We start from the raw sequence: 21,715 nt of genomic DNA, 5'->3' as shown, positions 1-21,715 counted from the left end.
TGGCTGACTTGTATTCATAAATACCTCTTAAATAGTAAGTTTTACATTCCTATCATACAGCGCTGCTAACATAAAACACACATCTGACACACAAGATTTGGAAGAAACCAAAGCAGCTACACAACTATACAAACAGCAAGATCTACAACAAGAATGTCAGCATAGTGTTGAGTGTGTAAATCAACTTCTATAGTTAAAAAAATTATTACTTTATGAGATTTGCAAATATGAGTATATTGCAAATTTCAGGAATTTCAAGAACCCGACCCCTGTAAAGGGTATCTCATAATTACTTTTTCAAGCCATGAGGAGCAGACAGGTGATGTTCAGTTCTATGTATAATTTTTTAAAAAATATTTTTTTAATATCTTTCTAAGCAACTGCAATTCTTACATTTATTACCACTTCCCTGTAAGGCACAGCTTATGTGTCAACCATTAAGTCTTCCTGAAACATCTTTTTTTTGTTTTATTTTTTGTTTTAAACAGGCTGCCAATATTGGGAACACTGCCAGCTTTTCTCCCTATGTCCTTGATTTTCTTCAAAGCTTTTCCTGTCAAAGTCATTTGCTTTAGGTCTCCTATTTTTATTAGGGTATAAGAGATGTTGTTATTTAATTAGGTTAAAGAGTCTAATTCCCAGCCTGCACTTCAAATTATATCTCATGCACCTAAGCCTTATAAAAACTTAATCATTAAGTTGCTACAGTAATTGCCTGGACTTAAAATTTCCTACATGTTGGGGACAGTGTTATGAAAATAATTTAATTTGCATGATGCACTCATCTGCTACAATATAAAACAGAATTTTCATTTTTAAAAATACATTTTAAGTGTAAATATTATCTTCACAGACTCTACAGAGACACAGAGAAAAAGTGTTATTTGTCTATAAGAAACTGCCTCCTCTTTCTTTAAAGTTTTTTTTTTTTTTTTCCAGAAGAAAACAAGTACCACTTTTTTCTCTTTTCTTTTCAAAACCACTCTTCTTATGAAAGTGATCCTGCATTGTACTTGTCTGGTGAAACACAGGATTTCTGTGGCATAGAATTCAGCTCAATTTTTGCAGAACATCATTTATCTGCCCTAACTCTGAGATCATCCCCTTTGCTTACAATTCCTTCCCTTGTGCATTACACAAACTTCAGCCCATTTTAAAAAGCAAATCCAAAACATGGTCCAGTCCCATGGTCTCCTTTATTTTTTATATACGTATGTATACCTCCAAGGCAGCTCCACACCGCAGGCTAAAAAAGACAGCAGAGAGAAAAATTCTACACTGATAAAAACCTTTTCTTGTTCTTTGGGATCTCAAAAAGAACCCAAAAGTTACTTTAAAAAGTCTTCTGTTTGAAGCACAAGGACAGCAACAATGAAACAACTGATGACTGAGAGCTGGTTCCCCCCCACCCCCCATACAGATGCTTACTCCCTTTTCATCAAGGGATAAACCATCTCCAATTACTGGAGGCTAACATGTTATTCAAGGATAAATGTGTGCAGGCTCTTGTCCCACAATAAAAGGAAGGCAATTCAAGTAGCTTACGTCTGATTCTCATTATATGAATGTTTTTAAAACCTGTATTCTATCTTGATGTGAGATATGTCTTTCCTTCCTCGCTCAGCTATTAAGGCAAGAGAGAAGCCTGTCCCCTTTATTTCCACCTCCGAACAGCTATGTCACTGGAACAGAAGGAAAGGAAGACATTCGCCATGAATTTTACCAACACTTATTCAAAGCAACTGGAAATGCTCCAAGAAAGTACAAGAAAAATGTGAAATCTAATTTTCATTACTCAAAAACCTAATTTTTATTCCTCCTTTCATACCTTTAAGCTTGTTTGCTCAGAAGTTTTCTTAAAAAATGGTAAAAATTCAGACGAGACAGATCTTTATTCTTCTGAGATTCACAAAACAGTCAACAGAAAGAAGAAAAAAAAAAGAGGTTACTTATTGATAAAAATTAGATTACAGTACTTTTACTCAGCAATCCTGTGTACTTCATGTTTAAGGCTTTGCAGGCAGGATTAGAGTTCACTTTGGTTCAGATTTGGGTATACAATAACAGGGGACACAACTGAAGGCTGGCACATAAAACCTATGAGGCAAGCATCTGCCAACTGTGCAGACAACCATAAATCTAGCATTTCCCCATTTCTGAATACTTTAACCTCACAATTCAAACAGCACTGGGTGGGATCCAATTTGCCTAATCTGTCTGAAATTGTAAGCAGTTGGGCCCAAGGGAATAATGCAGTCAATGCAGCATCACCACCTAAATGCTCCACTTCATGGGGGGGGGGGGGAGAAGAGGAGACACCTCTGAAGACCTGTCTCGTCTGCTACATTTGACACCTTCCAAACAGGTAAGTAATAAAAGACAGAATTCTAACATTAATCTGTTGATCACAGCTCTCAACTGGGATGTAAAATGACATGTCTTGAACACACAACTCCTCCGGTCAAGAGGAATGGCCTAAGCATCAGGCTCTACCCCACCTCAAGTCTCAAACCTGAAGCACAGCCCTAAACATAAGATATTTTGAACGAACCCCGTGTTATCACTATTAGTATGAATAATTCAGATGTTACTAACAAGTTGCATGGTGTGTCCCCCCCTCACACACACTGATTTTAATCCTTTGCTCTACAGATTGTAAACCAGGGGCACTTCTATGAAAAGTCTCTTTAAGTGCCCTGCTTCCAATTAGGACAGCTTACGCCCACTGCAGATGGCAGAATGACCGGCACCGATTACAAACGGCTGTACGTCAAGCTACAAACAGTTCTGGTCATAGGTTCTTGATTTGTTCAATACTCTTAAAAAAAAAAAATCCAAAACAAAGAAATGTCACAGCATCCTTAAAATAGCAAAATCAAGGAGGAAAAAAAAAAAAAACAAATCCAAAAGATTTCACATATTAAGTCCAAGCTGAGAAGACTTAAATGCTTGCACCAATTTATACAGGGCAATGCACTCATTGAAGTGAATGGGAGTAGTCATGCATGTGAAGTTACAAACGTGTGCCAGTTTTCAGTTTAACAGCCTGATAATTGTGGCTTGGGTTAACTGTATGAATAAACTGTGTCTGTTGACAGCGATTAAGGTAACATTTTGTTATCCTTACAAATGTTCTGTGTTTTTCTGGAAGATTACAATCACTTGAGGATTCAGCCTCTTACTCAAATTTTCAGCTTCTTTTTCAACAATAATGCTGCTCTGCAACTCAAGTCAAGAAAATAATCATATTTTCTAAAATTCAGGGACAATTCATGGGTGACTGAGGTCACCATATTTCTTTTCCTTCTCTGTGAATTTTTTAATTTGATGTTTTACATTTTTAATAAGTCAGACAACATGTGCTTAGATGTTAGCAAGTTAGTAACAGGTTCTCAATCTCATCCTGAAAAGAAGGATTTAGTCACGGGCAGCATCTGGTCCTCAAAATTATTTTTTTTCTCATTTATAACACACCAGACAACAATGTATTTGACTTTCATATCCATAAAAACCAGTTTGATTACAGAAGCATTATTCTGTTATATTTTAAAAAACTAAAGTGGGTCCTATGTTCATTATTCCCAACATAGTTATTTCTGTGCAGAAAGCTGAAGATATCTATGTATGCATGCATGATTTACGTACATTCTGTTGTTCTTGCCTATATACAACATAATGTGTCTGAGAGCTGTGCTTAGTAAGAGGATGGTAAAATATTGCAGGAACGACAATGAGAGAGGAACAGACTGTGAAAAATCATCCTTCCTTGGTTTTCCATATCCTCCTCTGTTGTAGCTCTGTTTTATGATGCGGTGTTACTACTCAAATTCTTTCCCTGCCTTCTTTTCCTAAGTCAGTGGGGTTGTGTTAACACTCTCAGAGATAAAACTAATTGTCCTAATTTATTCAAGAGGCCAAGTGAGACTTACAGAGCAAAACAGAATCATGGACAAAGAATGACAGCTCTGGAAAGGTGTGCACCTGATTTCCGTGACAATGGAGATCCAAATACCTTGCAGCATCCCAGAACAAAGAACTGTGACTTTTGAAGCACTGGGTTTAGAAATACCTCACCATAAAGTGGAGAAGAAATGGGAAGAGGGGATAAAAAAAAAAAAAAGGTATGGTGTGCTGAGCAAGGAGACAAGAACATCTGATTTTCATTATTAGAACTGAACTAGGATTCAGAGCATTGCAGATACACGCAACTGTAATCTTTGCATATCAGTTCCTGATGACCTTCATAAACCTTCTTGCTATTCTGAGCCATCTGTATATTTTTCTATTTCCCCAAATTTAGTAAAAACGTGTTTCCCAGAAATTGCTAAAAAATATTTCACTAGCATTTTAAATTCCTTGCTTGTAATAAATATTTCTCTGAGGCACAAATGAGGGGGCACTGTAGACTTCCCAGCTGTTGAATAGGTAAATGATGGAGTTCTGGAAATTATTTTGGAGCTCACCATCCACTTTTGCATCATGGGAAACACAAATCTTCTAAGTTTAAAGCCAGTACGAACAGTCACTTGCCGCTGAAGTAAAAAGGAAAATGATTTTGCTGTTGCTACAAAATACCCTGGCAGTACTAAAAAGTCACCAAAATCCAGTCATTTTTAAGCTGAAGCAAACATACTGCACGGATCAGTGCTACACTAGAACTGTCTTCTCAGAAGTCAACTCCATCATGTATCAATACAAAAATTTCATCATGTATTAAAAAAACTAAGTTATTTACCTAAGACAGGAATGTGTTCATATACAATAAAGGATAGAAGACATTTAAGAAATGAGAACAAGTATGTTAATATTATATTGGTTTGGATGAAGTATTGAACAGAGGGGAGTATTATCTTTTCCTCTTTTTAGAAACTCAAAAAGAAAATTTAATCTGAATTACTATTTCCTTCTTCTTTATCTGCAAATGTGTCTGCTCACAAGGGCAGAAGTGTGCCATGCTTTGGACCAGCTCAGTAATATCCTAATTTTAGGGGATGTTGCTCAAGGATTATGGTATGCCTCAAGCAAGCAACCTAAGATAAGGATATTTTTGAATATGGCAGATACATAAAAACGACAGTAGTCCATGGGAATAGTTTTGTCTGGTAGAAGCCTTTGGGGTTTGAGTAACTTTATCAGCACTTCATATTGTTGTTTCTTTGACATAACAAAATGCATCAGGTAAAAAAATTTTCCTATTTCAAAACAAAACTCCAGAGCTTTCATGATGCAGCTCTTGAGCTCTGCCATTTCAGCTGACTTCACAAGCACTCTCCTCCTTATCTCACTCCTACCTTATTCCACTTCTATCATGACAATACTCCATAAAATGACTCCTCTAATCTAGATTAAAACTGATCCTCTATATAGTAGTATAAAGTATTTCTTCAAACTTAACATAAAAACATACCTGGCTCACCAATTTGTCACTATTAGTAACACAAACTGTTTGTTAAGCACTAACAATATTTCAGTTTATGAACATAAACAATGTACCATACAGACACTGAAAAAGACCCACCGAATACAGCAAATAACTCCAGGGTTTAATTTTCACAGATGCATAGATTCTTAGGGGATATGATAACCATTCTGATCCAGACACCTCTAAAAGATATCCCCATGAATTTTTACTTTCACCTTGCCAGTCTACAAGCAGATTAAAATTATTTAAGTGAACAAAATGAAGATTTAGGTGCTTAACTTATAGAAACTTTTACTATTATGCAGTTTTGCTAAACAGTAAGAGAAACTGAAATCCAGAAAATGACAAGTGGAAAAAACATTCCATGGTTGTAGTGAAATTTGTGCATGCAAAAATACAGAATTTCAGATATTTAATTATATGTGAAGTAACTACAAGAAGCCAGCTGAACAATAGTAAATTTTATCCAAGTTAAGATGACAACCACAGAATTACCTCGTCTTTGGAAAATATTCCTCACCAATTATCAAGGAGAAAGATGTCACGGGCTTCATGCCCTTTCTGCTTTATACATGCAGCCTTAAATTTTACTAATTTCTGTTTCTGCTGTAATACGCTATTTGCATAAACAAATTCACAAGTTTCCAAATTCAGCAAGAACAGAAAAAATGCAAAATGCAGAAAATTCAGCAAAAGTAGTAGCACTGAACACACCTGTTGATAGAAAAAATTTAGAGTTGGCTTGTCCTCAGTGAACTGGTTTAGAAATCCTTTTGGCAAATACCGAATTCTCAATTCATATCTGAAAAGCAAGAAAAAGAGACAAGTGAGCCGGTGAGACAAAAAGAATAATCAAGATTTCCTCACAAATATAAGACATCTTCAAGCATTCTTAAAAATAAGGATAAAATCAAAACAAACCTAGAAAATTAAGGGAAAATTTCCTCTTTTGACTACCCAGAGAACTAAACTGGAATAAAGATGTTTACCAAAGACCTTTGTAATGGAAGCAAATGCAATGCCTTCTCAAAGCTTCAGTGAGGACTGAAGCATCAAGATTTGGAGCAGATAAGCTATCAGGTCCAGATCCATCAGAAGGAAAGCCCCACTCAGGTGATGACAGCAGATGATCTGCCCTAACTACTGACATGACCCCCAGCAACAGCTTTTATCTTTGGTTATCACAAGTATGGTATTTAAAAACACAGATCCCACTGCTTCAAGTAAGAGTGGCAACCAGTATTACCCACCAGGAAGCCACATCCTGCAGACAAAACAACAGCTTAGTCAAGGAACATGACTGCTTCTCTGATCAAGTGCTGTACTATTCACCTCTGAATCGTTTTGAAGGGTTTGAAGGGATTTCTCTGTAAAAAGGTTTCCTACTTCCTTAATCTTCATCAAGATGTATGCAAAAGCTGAATGAAACAGTTTTCAATGTGACATTCATATTTTTCAAGTCAACAGTACACCACGTTCAGAACTAGCTTTGATTGATGACCTACATCAAATGTCTATCTCTTCTAAAACCCTGAACTTCTGCTTCCAATCCCTAAATTCTGTATTACTGCTTTTCCTGGGGCAACAGCGCACAGTATTTGACACACACTGCATGCTTCCTCCTCTAACACATTCCTGCACTGAAACTCTGATAATAAATGTCCTCATCCCTTTGGGTGTGCCAACAGCGTTGTGTCCTAAGTATAAAACACTTGACAGCCCTTCCCCAAATAAAGTATATTTAACAATCTACTCATGATAGTAACAACAAATATTGCAACATTTCAATCTGTTGGTTTCAGCAGGACAAGAACTTTTTAGCAAGTGATCTGGCTACCTATAACAAGTTTTATACAGGGATTTTATAAAAGGTACTTGGAGTCCTGCTTACAATACTGCTGCAAACGTAAGTTGCAGTATTCTTTGCTTTGAAATCATTGAAAATACATTGTCCCATTAGAAATCATTAAAGTAAGGAAAACATTTAGAAACTGTAAAAACACACACACACACTGTATACAAACTAGGAGTACTTGGAATGTACTTTTTCATGGTATGGGAAGTTTATTTCATGAAGGAAAATGTATGCTCAGTCTTCTTGTTCACAAAAGTATGTTCTTAACCACAGAAGAGTTTTCAGACTGTAGAATATAAAAGAGAGGTGAAGAACACCTGAAGGAGCGTAGATTCAAATTGGACATAAGGAATAAATTTGTTACCATGAGGGTGGTGAGACACTGGAAGAGGTTGCCAGGAGAAGCTGTGGATGCCACATCCCTGGCAGTGTTCAAGGTCAGGGTTCGATGGAGCTTGAGCAACCTGATCTGGTGGAAGATGCCCCCGCTCATGGAAGGCGGCTTGGACTACATGATCCCTAAAGGTCTTTCCTAACCCAAACTGTTCTCTGATACAATGACACAGACAGGTAGGTATACAAAAAAATATACAAAGTCACAATTAAGATAAACTCTCAAAAAATCTAATTTGGGAAGGCACAGTCACCTTCTGTTGCTGTTCAGCATTTACATTTAATGATATATAGCATATATCTAGTTTTTCAGTAAAATTTTAGATATAAGCCAAATAGTACCTGCAGGTGTTAAGTGCAAAGGAGAGAATGCAGGGTGAGCACACTGTCCAGAAGCAGAAAAGCAAAGCCTGCCCTATTGCCTGCTTCTGCCATATGCCCTCAGATCTACTGCTGAACACCACTGCAGAGACTGATAAGGAATAAGACAAGTCTGTGTAAAAAAATTACTTGTTTGCAGTGTTTGGGGCAATATAACACAGTGCATTTTAGTTGTCTTTCTGCATTTTAAGATTAAAACCACCTCTGTTCTCCGAGCTGTTCTTATTGATTCCTCATCATTTCCCAGATGCACTTTCTCCTGCTATTCTCCCCTCATTCTTAATCTGTTTCTATCCAGATTCCTCTGTGGCAGCAAGTTCTAAGCCTTGCTGCATGAAACAGTAAGCAGGAAGAAAAAAAAATTTTAAAAAATAAAACTATTATTAAAAAGTGAAGATCGGACCTTCGAGCAAGAAAAAGTTGACTGACATGATACTTGAAGGTGACTGGGTAACTGATTATCCACAATGCAGTATCCCCTAGCTAATTAAAACACAATTTCATCCTTTCCCATTGGAGCTGCACTTTGTCAGATCGCTGGCTGTTAACACAAAATATGGCACCTTTTTTATTATTGTTCTCATTAACCTTTCCAAGGGACTGGCAAACACATAGCAGAAGCTGACATGCAACTCAAGGGTATTAGCAGCACAAATAAGAATTTATAAACCAAGACAGTTAAGTCAACCAAGGAAAGTTTGTATTCTTGCAAACCAACACAGGCCACTTTCACTTTCTTGGGTGCAAAGCTACAGCCTTACCTGAATGAACTTCTACATACATGATTTGTGTACAAGACACAATACCAGCCCACAGTGCTTCTAAGGACAGGTAACGGACAATATGTTTTCAGTGATTTCAAAGCAAAGAAGACTGAGTGTACCTGCTGTACTGGGTGCCCGTGCCCTGGCAGCAGGGTGGCCTCTGAGGGCCAGGGCTGCCCCGGTCCGGCCCCAGCCGGTCCCAGCGCCCCCCCGCAGGGCACAGCTGAGCCCCTCAGCCAACCCGGGGGCGCCGGGGAGCGGGGACACGGGTTTCCGCAAGGGCCACGGGCGGCCCAGGCCGAGGAGGAGGCAGCCCAGGGGGCAGCGGCAGCAGCGGCAGCCCCAGGCCGCAGCAGGAGGAGGGCAGGAGGTGCCGCAGGCCCGGAGCAGGGCTCCCCTGCAGCCCTGGCGAGCCCCCGCCGGGGCAGAGCCCCAGCCGGCAGCCCGGGGAGGGCCCCAGGCCGCAGCTGGGGGCTCTGTCCTGCAGGAGCTGCGGCCCTGGCGAGCCCCGGCGGGAGCAGCGGGTCCCTGAAGGGCCGCAGCCCGGGGCAGGGCCCGCGCTGGCGCAGGGAGACGGGGCAGGAGGCGGGAGCGGGGCTGACACGGGCTGACACACAGCACGGCACGGCCCGGCACGGCCCGCGGGGGCAGAGGGGCCGGGAGCCGGGGGGCAGCTGGGATCCGGGAAGAAGCTGAGGAAAAAGGTGTCTTTTTTAATGTTTGTCTTTTTCTCTCACTACCTGAATCTACTTTAGCTCACAATACATTAAGTTTATGTTCCTGAATTTGGGTGTTTTGCCTGTGACCATACTTGGTAAGTGATCTGTCTTTGTCGTTGATACACAAGTTTTCTCATCCCATTTTCTCCCTCTGTCCTGTTGAGGAAAAGGAATAGGAGAGGGGCTGGGTGGGGGTCTGGCAGCCAGCCAAAGTTAACCCACCACAGGGGTATCAAGTACCTGACCAAGGGGACCTTCTAAATCCTGGAAGAGAAATATTATGATTCAATTCAGATGGTTAAGACATCTTATTTTAAAAACAGATACTGAAGATGGGGTTGAATTTTCACACTATACAAATTATAAACAAATATTGTCTAACTACTGTAGTCGCTCCACACCCCTTCTTCTCCTATGTTTTAAGTCACCCTACAAGCCAAAATCAGAGACATTCAGGCCTGAAAAAAATGTGTATGGAACTGATTTCAGACCCTCATTCAGCAGCATACATATTGTCTCACCTTGAGCTAGGCCAAGATATACTTGAACTACTCAAATAGTTTGTACCCCCCACTACAAGAGGGACACTGAGGTGCTGCAGCACGTCCAAAGAAAGGCAATGAAACTGGTGAAGGGTCTAGAGAACAAGTCCTATGAGGAGCCGCTGAGGGAACTGGGGTTGTTTAGCCTGGAGAAAAGGAGGCTGGGGAGAAGGGATGAGGAGGGGGACGATGACACACACCTTGTTGCTCTTTACAACTACTTGAAAGGAGGTTGTAGTGATGTGGGTGACGGTCTCTTTGCCCAGGTAACAAGTGATAAGAACAACAGGAAACGGCCTCAAGTTGTGCCAAGGGAAATAGGAAACATTTCTTCACCAAAAGGGCTGTCAAGCATTGGAACAGGCTGCTCAGGGAAGCAGTTGTGTGACCATCCCTGGAGGTATTGAAAAGATTGTGCAGATGTGGTGCTTAGGGACATGGTTTAGTGGTGGACTTTGCACTGCTAGGTTTACAGTTTGACTCAATGATCTTAAAGGTCTTTTCCAACCTAAATGATTCTATGATCATGTGATTCTAAGATGTAGACCACCTTTACTCACTGAGATTAAAAAAAAAAAAAGAAAAAAAAAAACAACCTCTATTTTACAGGGACTTGTCTTCTTAACTGAGAAGCCATGAGAAGTATTGCTTTTTGTAATAGGATCTTACAAGAAAATCAGGTAAGGCAAAACAGCTTGGCTGGGACAGTGACTGAGAGTGACCTTCATTACCTATTTATAACCTAATCTCCGACTACGCCTATGGGAACGAAGAAGCTGACTTCCAAAGGCCAACACTAGGACGGGCTTCATTTTCAATATCCTCTATATCTACTGTCTTTGGAATGCAGCCATCTGACCACAGAATCACAGATAAGGATGAGTCTCTTTCTCACGAACAAGGTCTGCTTTCAGAGCAAGTATCCCAGCAGATGATCACCTGGAACACCACTATTCTATACTTTGAGTCTGCAGCTATACTGGGGTACAGAAGCACTCTAACAGACACTATGGGCCTCCACTCAGATCTGCAGAGAGGTGGGCATTAACAGTTAACAAGCTGTATGGTGAAGTGACTGTCCACAGCATTGCATACACTACTGAGCTGTTCTTAGAGGTTTCTTATGAGTAACAGGCACTACCTGGGCAGTTGTTGGAGCCAAAAAAAGCAAGGATGATCTACTTTTAACATTTTGTCGTGCTGAAAGAAATAACCTCCCTCACCAGTCCCAACCACACAGGTGGCTTCCAAAAGGTTCTGATTCAGTTCAGATCAACAAATAAATAACCAGAAAGGAGAAAATGGGAACAAAAAGGGCAGACAAAGGAGGAGCCTTGTATGAATTTAATGAACTGAATCAGCTCACTGAAGGATTAGATAAGCATTAAGGCTCACAGAAAAAAAAGGAAAAGGACTGGATAATGAAGCAAGAGGGGAGATGACAGACACTGGAGAGGAGAGGTACAGAGCCATTAGATCAACTTAGTCAACTCATTAAGTCATTCTACAGGTGGTCTGGGCTTTGTGTCAGTACTAAGGCATTTGTATTGCACATATCAAAACTTATAGTACAGAACCGCTAAGAACTGCAGCTTCCTTTGGGGCATCTTCTACCTGTTAGTGCCAAAGCATAAATGACACCTGGTTACAAGGACCTGCTTTAGCTACAAACCTTAACTATAACACCAGAAGGTGTGTACCCTGTTGGGAACAGTGTGTTCCAACACATACAGTTTGTTACTTGAACCTCTTGGTATTTCCCTTGTGGGACAAAAAAGACCGGCAAACGGAACAGTGCTTTGACACATACCATTTTTAGAGACAGAAAGTATAGCTGCTGTTGACTGCTGTTTAAAGCTCAGTGTAACAAAAAATGATGAGGGTTGATGCTATCTGTGATTTAAGAGTCCCACACCCTGCTAACCCTAGTTCACCTAGCTGTAACAGAGGTAAAGATGAAGGTTAAGGGAGGAAGGCTCCTTCACCTTTCTCCTTCATGCCCTTGGAAACATCCATACACTAAAACTAATAATAATACTAAAAGTCAGGAGGAATTTCTTCATTAAAAAGTAAGTTTAACATATGCCTTACTAGCATAAACCCCAAGAAACCGGATGCAAAAAAATCCACTCCAGTCTTTATTGCCTTCCCATTAAAAAGCCCTAGGATTTTGTTTGTTTGTATTTCACCTGCCATCTGGGATCATCTCCCATGCCCAGGTAAATCCTTAAGGAACAATTAACAATTTATGCTACTGTAAGATAAATCTAACAGCAGCAGTGTTGCTGGAATTCAGTAACGAATAAAGCTCTCAGACTGCATTTGGAAGACTACAGTTATTCCAAAACAACTGCATGGAATTACACTCAAATTATACAATGCTTTCGTAGTGCTAAATCCTGCGTAACTCAAAGAAATAAGACTGTATTACCCAACATGACATAAACCACAGCAGACTCAAATACTTATTTCCTGAACAATCTACTACAAATAAGCAAGCAGTTCCAGTAATTACAACTCTGATCACTTTTGGCACCATGATTTAGACGCATTTGGAATTTTCTGGTGCTGGAAGGAATTATCTTCATTGCCAGACAATAAAATAAAATGGAAAAAGGATATTTGATATGATAGAGTTAACTAGCATGAATGTTCTTAAAGTAAACGTATAGTGAAGATACAGGCATAGTCAATACAAGGCTTCTATCTGACCTTTAGCATCAATTTTACTTTGTAGGAAAAAAAACAGAGTATTAGGTCTTTACTGATTTTTATTTAAAACAAACAAGCAAAACCACCAGGAGATAGTTCAAACCTTCTGCTATCTCATGCAAAATACAAAGCTTTTTATCACAAGAAGGTGGTCAGAGAACTATATAAAAGCAAATGTGAGGATGAGAAAAAGACTTCCAGTAAACAATGATTTCCTGTTCATCTTCTGCAACATAACTGAAGTTATCCACTGGCAGTTTGGCAAAGCTAAACTGTGTGTCTCCTGCAACTGAACTGCTGGGAAGAAAATTTGAAGTGACAGAATTTTGGGTGACCTTGCCCTGAAGTCCACTATTACTCATCCTTCCTAAGCTCTAACTGCAGCTATACCATCTGACCAGAGTCATAGCCCTATTTCTCCCCTTCACTAGCACTTTCTCTGCGGGATTATAAACAAGTACAGCACCAAACGAAGGCTGCATATACTGGAGACTGACTTTATTCTGGTAACTTTTGCGTCCAACCTACTGACAATCAATGTAACTTCTAGTATCTGGATTAGTCCAGGAAAACGTCTGAGATCCAATTTCTGAACACTGTGGACATACAGCCCTTTCAATTTAGATGATTAAAATAAAATTAATCAAATGAGAGGCAATTACTGGTTTATTAACACTATAGGAAGCTTTTAATTTAAGAACCACTCCAAGACTTCTCCCCCTTTACTAATCTAAATATTTTTACAAGTACTGTCATGTGATCTTAAACACTTTGTGTTATGGTATTACAAGTATGACAGCAGCGTTTTGATTATGCATAGCAAATCTCTATGGGTTTAAAAGGTATGTCAGGCAGCATGTATTCAATAAAACATTAAATGACACTCTGGAAAGGTATTGAATAATTTACATCTTATCATAGCTCTTCCATGGGTATTTTATACAATTCCTTTCCACAAACTTCAAAACAATATCTACTTCTGCTTTTAAAACTAATTAACTTTGTTCTGCAATATGTACAATGCAAGTTGTACCACCTAATAAAAACTGAACTGACACTTGTATACTATGTAACAAATTTCCACAGCATCAATTATTCACATCTTATATGCAGCACTACTATCATGGAGAAGATTCAGGAAACCCCTACTTCCTAAACTGTGATTTCACAGTATTATCAATGAAAAATTTTATGTGACATACAAAAGCAAAAATATTGATGCACATCCTAGAAACACTAAAAGGTAACATGCACAGAAGAGAATGCGCAACATTTCTGAAACTTAAGTTTTAAACATTCCTAATTTGTTTGAATTTGTTGCATTTGTTAAAATCAGGTCCCTAAATAAAATTTATAAACTGAAGATTGCCAACTTGACATTTGCTAGTATGTCACAACTCCATTTGCAAGAAATTAAATATAGATTATTTACAATAATTTTGCAGAAGATATGTATAGCCTTTAAAATACCTAGCAACTTCTGCACAAATTGCTGTTACGAATATAAACCGTAAAAAGACATGCACAAAACCCCTGTAATGAACTAGTAATCACAGTAATCTACTGTTTTGTGTTCCCACACGACTTTAGTACTATACTTAGTTTAATGAAATTTGAAAACACTGAGCTCCGCATCTTCTCTAGTAAACTACTGTGTCTTTCTACCAATAAATGTTAGTTTCCTCGTGTCTTCCCCACCAGGGAAATGGACAATCTTTCCCTCACTCCTCTCCAGCTCACATCCTCTCCTAAGCATACACCATCAGCTTACTCTGCTAAAAAGCTGAAGAAAACTCAACCTTCATCAGAACGTAGGTCATACCGCTACTTTCAGCCAGCTAACTGGTATCATAAAAATATCTCAGCAAATGCACCTAGGCTACAAAAACAACCCCAAAATTCTCCAGTTACCTTTCTATTGTTCATTTCTCCGGGTACAACTGGAAAAGATCCTAGTTAGAAGAAAGGCAAGTGTCACTTGTCACTCTGGCCCTCAATTCATTACCCAATATAGTTTTACAACTGAAAATTTTTACAACAACAGAGGGATAAACTGATCTATTCACTGCATTTCACTCTTTCCAAATCACCTCTCTCCTACTTAGTCTATTTTAAAATACCGCCAGGACTTAACAACGTCTTCTTGGTTTTATTTAAATAACAAGATTTATCCTTTTAAAATCGCAGCAGTGTGATTATACCACAAATAGGAATAGCATTCCTGTCCTAAAACTTTTAAGGATGAGAAAATCTGAGATGGTGCTGGTTTACTAGGCATACCACAAGCATATTTTCAGGACAAACAATTAGGAGATTTCTGCTCCTGTTTTGCGCCTCCTCTACATCCCAGGTTACACATATCTGTTCTCTTCAGTTTGCAGGAAACCCCTTACACCAAAAAAAACTTAAAGCAAAAACAAACACCGCTTACAGCTCTTTGTGAAAAGTTTTGTGGTTGTTTCCCCCCTCCCACCCCGTTTCATCACCTCTGTTCCACCACAAGACGATCTTCCTTCGTAAAGGCAAATTAGAGTAGTTTTTAAAGACAAGGCAAAAAGACTTGTATGACTATTTTGACACCGAATAGATTTACACTCTTACTTCCATTCTTCTGGAGGGTGGGCTAGTTCAAATTTCTCTCTCACATTGGACACCCCCATGTCCAGGTGTAGCCAGTGAACCTCCTCAGACTGCAGATGACTGAGCCGTAACCCATAGCAGGCCACATTTTTCACTTTCTGACTGTCCACAATCTTCTGAATTATGCCCTAAAACAGAGAAACACACACTCCTTACAAGCCGTAAAATACAACATATATATATTTTAAATATTATAATACCCTACATAAAATACTAAGCAATAAATCAGGTATCACTTTTATTAAGAATACTAAACACGTTCACTTGTAAGCTATATTTTAATCATTTACAACTTCTGAAGTTTTACTAGCACGGCTTCACAAAACATCAGTAAATGCGTCTCCATGCACCTTGCCAGAATTAAGCCACTCTTTCCTCTATGTAAAACAGAGTAACATAAAAGCCAAAATATAAAAAGCGTTATTAGTGGATGAAAGCAATTTGCTATTTTTTTAAAAAAAACCAACCACACACCCCAAACACCCAACAAAATGAAAACACTAGCAGACTTTAAACATCACTCTTCATCTACAACTGGAAAATCATCTTAGACTTTTATCCGATTTAGTGCCCCAACAGCCAGGATTTGGTAGGTCACAGTCACAACTTCTTGGTTTCCTTCCCCCTCTCCCCCCCACTCATTTTCTCCTGAGATTCAACACAGATCCCTTATAAATGAGTCAAGAGACAATTATTTGGGAAGATTCTCAAACAAAACAAATGTCTGCTTGTTTGTCTTGAGGTAAATTTCAGTTTGAGCATCTCTTAATGAAGAAAAGAACTTTTCAAAAAAAACAGAACAGACTGCCATTTCCCTTCCACGTTAGATGTTAGTAAAGTCTAACGGGCGGTAACTAGAATTCAAATGTGTTAGTAGATCACAGATTAGCAACCTTTCAGGGGCAGTGTGCCAGGCTGTCCTGCTCTTATCCAGATTAGAAAGTCAGCAGGAGATCAGAGTTGCTGCCTTACAACCGGGTAGAAGGGAAGGCTTGTCTGCAAGGCAGCAGATGCCTGCCGGTAGAGTTTAATGCTCAGCAGGAGCATGGGCTATCTCTGCTCCCAGACATGCTCCCAGACACTTCTTTCAGGAATTCATAGTCCTTTGCTTCTGATCCTGCAATGGTCTGAAAGTTTCCTACTGAAAATGCTCGTGTGTGAGTGTGCATATAGATATATATACATACACATGCACATATATACACACACAGAAGCACAAGCTGTCAATTCTTGCTCAGAATTTCAGAAAACATCAACACGTAGCCAGTGGCAAGTACTACAGGAGCCAGAGCAAAAGTTTTTTTTACAGGATGACATTGTTTTCCCAAAATTTATTGTTTTATATCCCCGAGAAATCATGTAAGACCCTGATTCTGTAAATTAAGCAAGAAAAAAAACTAACTGCAGAACGAGAATTATGGAAGCACTGAATTTGAATAGAGGGGGAAGCTGACACGTGTGGGAGTGGAATCATGCTTTTGGTGAGGTGGTATTAAGCTGTTAGCTCAGCTCACATATCTTACCGAACTGCAACCTTTAAATAATCCTCCAGAAGCAATACAGTGCATGGTGAAAAGTAAAAAAAAAATAAAATATAATAAAACAAACAAAAACCCAAACAAAACCTTTCAAGCCTACAAGAGGATAACACAAGCCCTGTTAAGTTCATGGAGTGTGAGTCAGAAGAGGTTCCATCAAGCCCAGCAGCCGTGGCATGAACCTCCTCAGAAGCATCATACGCTTCAGTACCAGTAGTGTCTCCCAATACCCTCGTCTTCTTCCATGCCCAGGAGTTGGCCCTCCACTGCTAAGTGGCAAGCCCAAACTTGAAGTACGATGGACACAAACAACAAAGCATGCAGGATGCTTGCAGAGGACTAGCATGTGGGAGGGAGACTTCAAAACACACTGGCAAATCAAAGTTTTCAAGTGGCACTACCAGCTGGCAGCACCACACAGAATAACCAGCAACAGCTGAGTCCTGACAACCAGAAGGCGCTCAAGTGGCTGGGACAAATATCTTATGCAAATCTCCCTGCAGGTATGTTGGTAAAACAACTGAAGGAAAAACTACAGTGGTCACAGATGCATGCTGGGGAAAAGGTGACACCACGCAAAGAGACACCACCAGGCAAGCACATGTGACACTTTCCCCATGCGACACTTCCCCTACGTGCTCTCCTAGCCTCTATTTTTATCCAATTATATTTCCTGACCCAAGTATTGTTTCTGTCACTAGTCAACCTTCAATGAAACTCTTCCAGGTACTCATCCTGTCTCCTCTTAAAACAGTTAAGTTTTTGCAACCTTCCCCAGCAAGTTCCAAAGGTCTATTGTCAGGTCAGTGAATGCTTTTAAATTTTAATTAAACGTATTGAGCACAGCTTATAAAAACTGCTTGTTTGTTTCTTGCCTGTATTTAAGGGTCTTTGTATCAAATACTGCAAAGGAGTACAGTTGCCTGTATCCCAGGAAACACATAACAATCACGAAGTACTCTCAGAAGTGACAGAGGCACATTTAACCTCTCCTTTACCCAAAGGACAATCTCTGCTTAGTAAAGCCTAACATTCTGGCAGTCACGCTCTGCTCTGAAGTGAACACTGCCAGCTTTTCTATGTGCATGCAAACAGAAGAGATTAATTCATTTTCATCTCTTCCTGCACTCTGCACAGAGTACATAACATGCAGTGTTTGTTTTTGAAAATCCACCCTTTTCCGTGTCTCTGACACTGTCAGTTGATAATGAAAATGGGGGTGCATGTTCTTAATCAATGGTTAAGATGCTGTGTTAAGACATGGCTTTGAAAAGAAAAAAATATTATGCCAAAAATTATCTATGACCATGAACTACCAAGAAAACTGATGTATAAGGCTCAGCTGAAACCATTAGTATTGACTCAGGAAAGAATCAAGCCAGGCATCTCAGAGCCTCTTTAATATTCAGGCTGGGGTTTCAAAAGAACTGAAGAAATCATATGCCTTAATTCCCACCAAAAGCGAGTGAGATTTTTAAGCCTCTATCCTTCCTATATCACTGATCAATTCTAAACCTATCACGGAACCAAAAGTAAATAATAATAAAAAAGTAAATTTATTTTCTAAATCATGTAAGAAAGGTATCCCACCTGCTCTGGCCAGGTAGTTGGTATCACCCCAAGAAAATTATTAGCAACAATTACTACATACTGCAACTCAAGAAAAAGTCAACTTCAACATTAAGGTGATAACAGCCTTGGTGCAATGGACGTCAAGTGCAAGTATTTGAAAATACATTCTAAAAACTTATGTACACCCAAAAAAGAAGAAGTGATGCTTTATGCAAAACAAACGTTAAGTGGCTTCTCTTTTGTTTAGAAATGCTGCAGAGCTCATTCCAGATGCTAACAGACCATAGCCAGGATCAAAAAATGAAGAAATACAGAAATGCAGTGATTAAGACATGCAAAATGGCTGGTCTGCAGAGGAAGCCTCTCAAGCAAAACATCTGTTTGCTTATTTATTTTTTTACTAAGAAACCAGAGAAATTGGATTTTAAGACATTTAGAGCCACACCTTCTATCAAAATAAACCAGCACCACAACAGTGTGGTTCATGCAGCAACACAAACACGTACCAGAAGAAGCAGAGCATATAAACAGTATATAGTAAGTTCCCACGCACTAGGACACGGTTTGTTTTATTAGGCTGCTATTTCCAAATGGTACAAGGTTAGTCTCCAAGACTTGCACTGGCACCACAGCCATAACCAGGTCAGTGTATTTATCTCCAGTGGGGTAGTAAACAACATGTTGAGTCTCCTCAGGTCCTGGACAGCCTCCACAGACCAAGTGGAGATGCTTGGAGTGTCAAACAAAGCCACTGCCATCACTCCAGGATGGGCAACAGCTTCTCTGCCTTTCATGGTCGCAAAGTTAGGAGCCTTGCCAGAAGCATGCCTGATGTTCTTTGTGGTAGTGATCAGAATGCTTAATCAGAAGTTTCCAGACAAACAATTTAACTGCTTAACCACTGCACAATAGTGACGAAGATATCCTGCTGAGATGTCAGGACAATCTTTTAACTGGAAGCAAGCCAAAGAAATCTGAAATCTCTCCAGACTCTACTACAAGCAGCCTTTTAGCTCAGGAAGCTCCTCAGATGCATTCTTGACTGGAAAATAAACAGGCAAAGAACACTGAAGTTTCAACCTGAACTACTTACAAGCTTGTGACCTCAAATTAATCACAGCTAGAAAAACTCATACGAGAGCTTGACTCCAGCAGTAACCTACTTCAGAACAAGATTTCACTTTGTGTAAAAAAAGTGTTTGGCTGTACACAGGATACCTACAGGAATATAAATTTCTGTGAAGAGTTTTCATGTGTCTATTGTCATTCCCATAAATATCCTACAACTGTAAGAAAGTCACACAACCATATGCCAGTTGGATACTGTTTACTATAATCACATTGACTTTAATTTGGTTTCCAGAGCTAACATTTACAACCCAAACATAAAATAGGCTAGCACAGCTGAGCAGAAGAGAATGGGAAGCCCTTAGAGGAAGTTCCTATCAATAACAGGTAAGTGGTAAGTCACCTTTCCCTCCCTTTAACCCAGAGGGAAGGCGGGGAAAAAAGTTTTTCAATAGCTAGAAAGCGGGATAGCACTCATTTTTACTCATTTGTCTAAAGAACCCACAGATATTCAACCCAGCTATTTTGAAAAATAGATTAATGGTTGTCCTAAATTAGGAGAATGTGTCCAGAAACAGAATTTACAGTACAATGTATTTAGGAGGCTGTTGAAAAATCAACACAGACCAGAGAAAGGCAGAAAGGCACAGGATACCCTAGGCTCTCCCAGTATATATCAATAATACCCTGTGTTTCTGTAAATGAGTGAAAATGAATTGCTTGCTTGTAAATTAACAAAGCTGATGTGCTACTATGAATAAATGGAAGTTGAAAAAATACACTCCCAGTGTGACTACAAACCTAATTTCCCTATTTAGTAGGAAGGAGAAAGTGTCTTGCACTAGAAAAAACTCATTTCAGTAGCACCTCTGACATAAGGACACAGTGTTAATGTTTGTGAAGCACTTCAAATATGTCAAATGTTATTTATAGATCAAGTTTTATAACTCCTAATGAGATATTTATATGGGGAGCTTAAATGAAAAGCTGAACAAAAGTAAACTACAAAGCTGTGATGCAAATTAATGTACAACTTCCATAAAGGAAAATTCTAGAATGCCGCTACAACATCAAAATGTGGGTTGCCCTCTGATGACACTACACCTGACATTGAAAGAGAAAAGCCCACATCCCTCTTTCTCATTAGCGTGCTACTTTCTCTCTCCTGCACTGACCCAGCAAGCACATTTGTACTTCACATGATCAACTAGACTGGGGAACTGATTCAGCTGAATGCGAACTCTGCCACTGAAGCCCAGCAACAATTATGTCTTGAAACTATTGCCTGAAAACACATTATTCTGATGCCTAGGATTTAGTCACCTTGCAAGCCCAGAAATACCATCAACTCAAGCAACACATTCACGGAAGTGCCTCAGCATCTTTCACACTTAAGCCATACATAGATCTGCCACCCAGAGCCCCTCTCCGCACACACACGTAATTCCACTGGGAACCTCCAAGCGCATGCTGACAGCACTGTCAGAGCAGAGCTGGTACAGCTGTGCTTTCCGGTCTCCTTGGTTGAATCAGCAATTTTCTGATCCTACTGTACACTTCCCAAAGAAACTTAACAGTATTTTAAATGTTGGCAATGTTTAGTTTTTCAGAAGCTTAACATCCAGGACTCACGATCCCCTATCCTCAGTTGCACTTGCAAAGTCTAAGAGCTTCCTTGGATCCAGTACTTGTATGGTTAAACACTAATGCAGGATGCGCTGTTGACTTGAAGCCATCTATGGATCTAGGTGTTTTCAGGAAGATGTCAAAGGGTTATTCATATTGTTTTTTAAATGTTATTTCATATGTGTGTGTCATCCAAGGATATAAAGAGTATTTTGCACAAGTAAAACAGGCATCAATCAAGCATTTTTTGCCTGCTATAATTAGTCTGATTACCACAGTACCATATACCTTCTTTCTTATACTGCTTACATTTGCAGGTCCTTAGTTTTGAGTTCTTGGTACTTTCTGCAAGTTCTCAGAAGGGAGGCACATACTAACTAACAAATAAATTATGGCTTGTCACCTGCTACAATGCATGTAGGCATGCAGCAGAGGAAAGGAAGGGGGGGGGGGGGGAAGGTAAATGGTACTTATTTTCCAGCT

At 39.5% G+C, this 21,715-nt stretch overlaps 1 protein-coding gene across 14 annotated transcripts in view; it reads right to left on the bottom strand.

Moving 5' to 3' along the window:
• PTK2 (protein tyrosine kinase 2) overlaps positions 1 to 21,715 on the bottom strand; it is a 224,227-nt gene that overhangs the window by 104,233 nt on the left and 98,279 nt on the right. For all 14 annotated transcript variants that reach the window (XM_080381071.1, XM_080381072.1, XM_080381085.1 and 11 more), the window contains 2 exons: positions 15,390 to 15,556; positions 6,137 to 6,224 (listed from right to left, as the gene is read on the bottom strand). In XM_080381071.1, coding sequence (XP_080237197.1) covers positions 6,137 to 6,224; positions 15,390 to 15,556 — 255 coding nt within the window. The remainder of the gene's footprint in view (positions 1 to 6,136; positions 6,225 to 15,389; positions 15,557 to 21,715) is intronic.

The sequence above is a fragment of the Falco punctatus genome, assembly GCF_963210335.1.
Source record: "Falco punctatus genome assembly, chromosome: 3".
NCBI classification, from domain to species: Eukaryota; Metazoa; Chordata; class Aves; order Falconiformes; family Falconidae; genus Falco; species Falco punctatus.
Note: the sequence above shows the minus strand (reverse complement) of the source record. Positions and strands in the feature narration are given on the sequence as shown.